Source organism: Podarcis vaucheri, assembly GCF_965113315.1.
Source record: "Podarcis vaucheri genome assembly, chromosome: 18".
Taxonomy (NCBI): Eukaryota; Metazoa; Chordata; class Lepidosauria; order Squamata; family Lacertidae; genus Podarcis; species Podarcis vaucheri.
In genome coordinates this window covers 9387654-9395377 of record NC_138756.1, presented here as the reverse complement: position 1 = coordinate 9395377, position 7724 = coordinate 9387654, and the positions used below count along the sequence as shown (strand labels likewise).

The 7724-nt window shown below is 51.9% G+C and overlaps 1 protein-coding gene across 1 annotated transcript; it reads left to right on the top strand.

Moving 5' to 3' along the window:
- Positions 1–234: 234 nt before the first annotated feature.
- Positions 235–7724, top strand: CIMAP1D (CIMAP1 family member D). Its single transcript, XM_082206717.1, has 4 exons — positions 235–350; positions 2091–2201; positions 5367–5480; positions 6815–7724. The coding sequence occupies exons 1-4, from the start codon at positions 299–301 to the stop codon at positions 7297–7299; spliced, it is 762 nt and encodes a 253-aa protein (XP_082062843.1). The 5' UTR covers positions 235–298; the 3' UTR covers positions 7300–7724.

The window sequence follows — 7724 nt, the reverse complement described above, 5'->3', positions numbered from 1 at the left end:
CCTGCCGCGTATCCCCTTTCAGAGCATCCTTTTATCGGCAGATCGCCGGCAACCCGAATGACATCTCGCCGTCCCTGACAGTGAGACGTGAGCAGGCGCAAAGTCGCTTCTCTTCTTCCTCATCGTGGGCCGGTCCACCTGGAGAGAGAAAGAAACTATTCCCTACGCGTGCAAATGCCAAAACATTTGTGTCGTACTGGCAAGAAGGGTGTGAGTGTGTGTGTTTTTCCTGGGTTGGGAGGACAGACACAAGAAAGCATTATTGACCCCCGACGAACACCATATTTGCGGATCCAAGATGGAAGACTCTGGACTGAAAAAGACGCCAGCGATTGCTGCTCGCGAGACGGGTATGGAAGACCATTGCTTACTTTGTTTATACTGAACATAAAGGTAAAGGGACCCCTGACCCTTAGGTCCAGTCGTGGCCGACTCTGGGGTTGCGGCGCTCATCTCGCTTTACTGGCCGAGGGAGCCGGCGTACAGCTTCCGGGTCATGTGGCCAGCAGGACTAAGCCGCTTCTGGCGAACCAGAGCAGCGCACGGAAATGCCGTTTACCTTCCCGCCGGAGCTGTACCTATTTATCTACTTGCACTTTGATGTGCTTTCGAACTGCTAGGTGGGCAGGAGCAGGGACCGAGCAACAGGAGCTCACCCCGTTGCGGGGATTCGAACCGCTGACCTTCTGATCGGCAAGCCCTAAGCTCTGTGTTTTAACCCACAGTGCCACCTGTGTCCCTAACCAGAGGCACCACTGTATATTAAAAAGACAGAAGCTTTTTTTATTAGGAGTTGTAGGTACTGATACCCCAAAGGACCAGAAAAGACTTTTTATGTATGCAATGACAGCTGCACGGATGTTACGAGCCCAAAGTTTCTACCAAACGCAGCTCTAGGAACTGCCGAGTTCGTCAGAAGCCTGAAAGGAGCTTGTCAATATGATAATCAACAGCGCAATATGTGCCTCTAAAAGCTCCTGGGGTCCACGTGGGGTGACTGGGGAGGCCCACCCTGTTTCCCCCTGCTGCAGGAATCAAATGTGTGCCTTTTCCAGGTTTTTGGCGAGAGCGCCGTACAAAGATAGAGCTGCGTGTGATAATAGGCTGTTCTGGATTCTCTGTTGTAATTTGTGGGGCAGAGGAATTGCGGGCAGCAGGGACGGGAAGGTGTTTTGCTGACATTCTCCGAGGGAAGGAGAAAGTCTCTAGAAAGCCTTTCGGCAGTGAGGGGTGTTAGCAGTGGCAGGAACACAGCTGAAGAACACTCACCTATTCCAAAGACCTATTCCAAAGACCTTTGTTGCCAAGTTAAAGCCATGGTTTTCCCAGTAGGGATGTATGGAAGTGAGAGCTGGACCATAAAGAAGGCTGATCGCCAAAGAATGGATGCTTTTGAATTCTGGTGCTGGAGGAGACTCTTGAGAGTCCCATGGACTGCAAGAAGATCAAACCTCTCCATTCTGAAGGAAATCAGCCCTGAGTGCTCACTGGAAGGACAGATCCTGAAGCTGAGGCTCCAAGACTTTGGCCACCTCAGGAGAAGAGAAGACTCCCTGGAAAAGACCCTGATGTTGGGAAAGATGGAGGGCGCAAGGAGAAGGGGACGACGGAGGACGAGATGGTGGGACAGTGTTCTTGAAGCTACCATCATGAGTTTGACCAAACTGTGGGAGGCAGTGGAAGACAGGAGGGCCTGGCATGCTCTGGTCCAGGGGGTCACGAAGAGTCGGACACGACGAATCGACTAAGCAACAACAGCAACATTCCAAAGACGCGGGTGGCGTTATAGTCTAAACCACTGAGCCTCTTGCGCTTGCAGATCAGAAGGTCAGCAGTTCGAATCCCTGTGACGGGATGAGCTCCCGTTGCTCCGTCCCAGCTCCTGCCAACCTTGCAGTTCGAAAGCACACCAGTGCAAGTAGATAAATAGGTACCACTGCAGCTGGAAGGTAAACGGTGTCTCCATGCACTCTGGTTTCTGTCACGGTGTCCTGTTGTGCCAGAAGTGGTTTAGTCCTGCTGGGCACATTCTTAGTCACTGAAACCTGTTTCTAAAATGTTTTCCCCCCCCTCTTCATATACCATGCCAGGCCCCGGACCGGGATGCTACACCTTGCCCCCCACAGTTGGGTTTGTCAACCACGACTACACTCGATTCACCAGTCCAGCTTACTCCTTCCACCAGAGGGTGAAAAACAGACGTGAGTAGTTGAACTGCAGAGTGGTTACCTGTAAGGTAAAAGAGCAATGCTTGAGGTTGTGGCTTCTATATGGGCTGTTGTTGCTTGAGTGGGTGGGTGGCAGTTGTTTGCAGTGATTAACAGCCATTTGTGAGGTGCTTTCACATGCACATGTGTGTACGCACACACACACTTTTCCAGGTGATCTGGGTAATGAAGTTTGATCCAGCAGAATTCATCTAAAAGCCCTAAACAGCCTCAGCCCAGTATACCTGAAGGAGCGTCTCCACCCCCATCGTTCTGCCCGGACACTGAGGTCCAGCTCCGAGGGCCTTCTGGCGGTTCCCTCCCTGTGAAAAGTGAAGTTACAGGGAACCAGGCAGAGGGCCTTCTCGGTGGTGGCACCCGCCCTGTGGAACGCCCTCCCACCAGATGTCAAAGAGAACAACAACTACCAAACTTTTAGAAGACATCTGAAGGCAGCCCTGTTTAGGGAAGCTTTTAATGTTTAATAGGTTATTGTATTTTAGTGTTTTGTTGGAAGCTGCCCAGAGTGGCTGGGGAAACCCAGCCAGATGGGCGGGGTATAAATAAATTATTATTATTATTATTATTATTATTATTATTATTATTATTATTATTATTACAGTGTCAAGGAGGAGGGGCATGCTTAGAGAGGGCCCTACTGAGGCCATCTTACCCACATGGCCGCTTCTAAATAACACACACACACACACACACACACACACACACACACACACACACACGCACACACAAATATTCAGATGCAGCAGTGGTACCAGCCATGCAACAGGCTGGGAAACTTCCAAAATGCTTTTGAATATTTCTTCCAGGAAGTTTAAATGGGGTGTCCAGATGTGGACAGATGTGCTGGAATGTGTGGAACGTGTGTGCATTGTCTCCAAAGTCAGAACAGAAGAGCACTTAAGGGGTGATATGATAGCCATGTTCAAATATATAAAAGGATGTCACATAGAGGAGGGAGAAAGGTTGTTTTCTGCTGCTCCAGAGAAGCGGACACGGAGCAATGGATCCAAACTACAAGAAAGAAGATTCCACCTAAACATTAGGAAGAACTTCCTGACAGTAAGAGCTGTTTGACAGTGGAATTTGCTGCCAAGGAGTGTGGTGGAGTCTCCTACTTTGGAGGTCTTTAAGCAGAGGCTTGACAACCATATGTCAGGAGTGCTCTGATGGTGTTTCCTGCTTGGCAGGGGGTTGGACTCGATGGCCCTTGTGGTCTATTCCAACTCTATGATTCTATTCTATGATTCTAAGCAGCGCAGCAGGATGAAGCGACGAAGCACAGGCAAAACTTTCCTAAATCCGCAGAAGGCACGGTTAAAATTAGCACATGAAGAGGAATAAAGGGATGTACATGTTCTCAAAGTTAACGGAGCTTTGCTTATAAAACAAATGAACATGACTGCAATGGAGACGCGATGAACATTTGACAGGTGGCATGAATAGCTGTCAGGATTCAAGTCTCCATGACAATTTTCAGAGATGGGGCCCACAGACGTCTCTCTGCACTTGGCAGCCTTTGCCACAAACAGTATCCAACTTTAAAAAAAATTCCTTCCAGTAGCACCTTAAAGACCAACTAAGTTAGTTCTTGGTATGAGCTTTCGTGTGCATGCACACTTCTTCAGATATACGGAAACAGAAGTTGCCAGATCCTTCTATATAGAGAAGAAGGTGGGGAGGGGTATTACTCAGAAGGGTGGTGGGAATGGGAGATTCCTCACCTCAGCTATCTGCCAATCTCCCATATAGGCTATATGGCAGGGGTCACCAACCTAAGGCCCGTGGGCCGGAAGAAGAGGAGGAGTTTGGATTTGATATCCTGCCTTTCACTCCCTTTAAGGAGTCTCAAAGCGGCTAACATTCTCCTTTCCCTTCCTCCCCCACAACAAACACTCTGTGAGGTGAGTGGGGCTGAGAGACTTCAGAGAAGTGTGACTAGCCCAAGGTCACCCAGCAGCTGCAGGTGGAGGAGCGGAGACGCAAACCCGGTTCACCAGATTACGAGTCCACCGCTCTTAACCACTACACAGCACTGGCTCTGGTGTAGCCGGAAAAAGGTCGTTTGACCAGCCCACGAGCCACCCCCCGAACTGAGCTGCCCATTCGTGCGCTGCACTAAATCGGCACAGCACAGGGTGGGGACTCGAAAATTGCGTCTGTGTCTGCGCATGTGCTGAAAATCGCAGGTGCCCTTGAAGGGATCTCTGCAGGACCGATCTAGCCCAGGCAAGATAAACTTTGCTGACCCCTGCTATACGGTAATACAAGCAGTCCATGCAGAATGTAGGCACCCTATATATAGAAAGGAGCAAACCAGGGATATTTTAGGGAGCAGGCTAGCAGGAGAGGCCCATGACCTACATCACAGGAGCCTACACAACACAAAACACTGTTGCTGTATGAAGGTTTTATTTTATTTGTTTTTTTATCTTATATTTTGGAAAGGTACATCCAGTTTTTTCCCCTTTAAATTTTTGTGGGGCCCTGAGGCTCCAAGACTTTGGCCACCTCATGAGAAGAGAAGACTCCCTGGAAAAGTCCCTGGTGTTGGGAAAGATGGAGGGCACAGGGAGAAGGGGACGACAGAGGACGAGGTGGTGGGACAGTGTTCTCGAAGCTACGAACATGAGCCTGACCAAACTGCGGGAGGCAGTGGAAGACAGGAGAGCCTGGCGTGCTCTGGTCCAGGGGGTCACGAAGAGTCGGACATGACTAAACGACTAAACAACAACAAAGCTATAGCTTGTTTAGTTTATACAGTGGTACCTCGGGTTACATACACTTCAGGTTACAGACTCCGCTTACCCAGAAATAGTACCTCGGTTTAAGAACTTTGCTTCAGGATGAGAACAGAAATCGTGCTCGGGTTAAGAACTTTGCTTCAGGATCTGTCCTTCCAGTGAGCACTCGGGGCTGATTTCCTTCCGAATGGAGAGGTTTGATCTTCTTGCAGTCCATGGGACTCTCAAGAGTCTCCTCCAGCACCAGAATTCAAAAGCATCCATTCTTCGGCCATCAGCCTTCTTTATGGTCCAGCTCTCACTTCCATACATCCCTACTGGGAAAACCAGAGCTTTAACTATACGGACCTTTGCTGTTTCTAGTATATCCGCTGTTGTTGTTTTTCCTCCTCTCCAGTAGACCTGAAGGATTCAAGTCCTGGGCCGTGTTACTTCGTGCACCCTGAACTCACGCGCTTTGGCCGGGCGAAGGGACCTTCCTACTCCATGCTGGCAAGAGCGAGACCCCCAGGTAAGGGGGCAGGCGGGCTTTTGAAACACCCATGAATCAGAGAGCATGCAATATAGGGGAGGTTGGGTACCAACTAGATTGCTGCGAGCCGGTCAGGCTGGGGCTGCCCTCGGAGACTGCATAAAAGTTGCAGCGGGTTCAAAACGCAGCGGCTAGACTATGAGCTTTACCCGGCTGCCGGTTTGTTTCTGGGCCCAATTCTGGTGCTCATCTGGGCCCAATTCTGGTGATCAGCAATTCCTCCACCCTCAGAGGCTTGAGGCGGTGCTGGCCTTGCAGGAGAGGGTCTCTAAGTGGGAGATCTCCCCACAAAAGTGCTTCTAGTATCTTCATCTTATCGCTTTCAGCAAACCGCTAACGGCAGACCTCTTTACCCCAGCTTTTTACACTTGAGATGGATATTTGGTGAAGGGGAGGGGTCGCCGAGACCACATAACACCGGTCCTGAAAGACCTCCATTGGCTCCCAGGACTTTCCGAGCTCAATTCAAAGTGTTGGTGCTGACCTTGAAAGCCCTAAACAGCCCAGTACACCTGAAGGAGCGTCTCCACCCCCATCGTTCTGCCCGGACACTGAGGTCCAGTGCCAAGGGCCTTCTGGCGGTTCCCTCCCTGCGAGAAGTGAGGTTGTAGGGAACCAGGCAGAGGGCCTTCTCAGTGGTGGCACCCGCCCTGTGGAACGCCCTCCCATCAGATGTCAAGGAAATAAACAACTATCTGATTTTTAGAACCCCATAGTCACCTTTGACTTAACCATCCAGGGGTCATTTGCCTTTTTTTTTACTTAGTAATAATTCGACTCCTGGGACGCGGGTGGCGCTGTGGGTTAAACCACAGAGCCTAGGACTTGCCGATCAGAAGGTCGGCGGTTCAAATCCCCATGACAGGGTGAACTCTCATTGCTCGGTCCCTGCTCCTGCCAACCTAGCAGTTTGAAAGCACGTCAAAGTGCAAGTAGACAAATAGGTACCACTCCGGCGGGAAGGTAAACGGCGTTTCCGTGCGCTGCTCTGGTTCGCCAGAAGCGGCTTAGTCCTGCTGGCCACATGACCTGGAAGCTGTACGCCGGCTCCCTCGGCCAATAAAGCGAGATGAGCGCCGCAACCCCAGAGTTGGCCACGACTGGACCTAATGGTCAGGGGTCCCTTTACCTTAATTCGAGCCCCACATTGGGCATAAGATTCCTGCATTGCTGGGGGTTGGGCTGTATGACCCACACAACCCCTTCCAACTCCTCAATTCAGCTCTGTGCTAAGGTACTTCCTGCTCTCTGACCACTACACCACATTGCCTCTGTGCCCAAGCTGTGTTCAGTGGTGTGTATTTTCCCTCCAGGTCTGCCCCAGACCCCTGGGCCGGGGGCCTACAGCCCTGAGAGGGCCCCTCCTCCGTCACAGCAGAGACCGCCTTCTTTTTCCATCGGGGCCCGCACCAAAAGCCGCCTGGTGGACCCCGTCCCGGCCCCCAACAGCTACACCCTCCCCTCGCTGCTTGGCCCGCGGGTGCCCAGCAAGCCCTCGAGTCCATCCTTCACCATCCGTGGCTGGAACGCCAAGGGGAGCTACGCCGAAGACCTCTCCCAGACCCCCGGCCCGGGGCGTTACAACACCACGGACCCCAGTGTCTATCTCTGTCGGCCCCCGTCTTTCTCCATGTTGGGGAGGTTGAAGAAGCCCACACAGGTCTCCCACACCCCGGGCCCCGGGGCCCACAGCCCAGAGAAGGTGAAGGTTCATAGGGCGAGAGCCCCTTCCTACTCCCTCGGGGTCCGCCACTCAGAATTCCTCATGCCCCTCATCACAGATGTTCCAGAGTGGTAGAATCAGGGGCCACTGCTTCACCCATTGCACATCTAGGACATGCGGATGATACTCAGCTCTACCTCTCTTTCTAATCAGAACCAGTGAAGGCGGTGAAGGTCCTGTGTGAGTGCCTGGAGGCGGTTGGAGGATGGATGGCGGCTAACAGATTGAGGTTGAATCCCGACAAGACAGAAGTACTGTTTTGGGGGGACAGGAGGCGGGCAGGTGTGGAGGACTCCCTGGTCCTGAATGGGGTGACTGTGCCCCTGAAGGACCAGGTGTGCAGCCTGGGAGTCATTCTGGACTCACAGCTGTCCATGGAGGCGCAGGTCAGTTCTGCGTCCAGGGCAGCTCCATCTGGTACGCAGGATGAGACCCTACCTGCCTGCGGACTGTCTCGCCAGAGTGGTGCGTGCTCTAGTTCTCTCCCGCTTGGACTACTG

Bases quoted from the DNA above. Each gene is read 5' to 3' on its own strand.
- CIMAP1D (XM_082206717.1), top strand. From the start codon at position 299: ATGGAAGACTCTGGACTGAAAAAGACGCCAGCGATTGCTGCTCGCGAG. The intron at 2,202-5,366 runs GTGAGTAGTTGA...CCTCCTCTCCAG, and splicing joins CCAGAGGGTGAAAAACAGAC to TAGACCTGAAGGATTCAAGT. The intron at 5,481-6,814 runs GTAAGGGGGCAG...TTTTCCCTCCAG, and splicing joins GGCAAGAGCGAGACCCCCAG to GTCTGCCCCAGACCCCTGGG.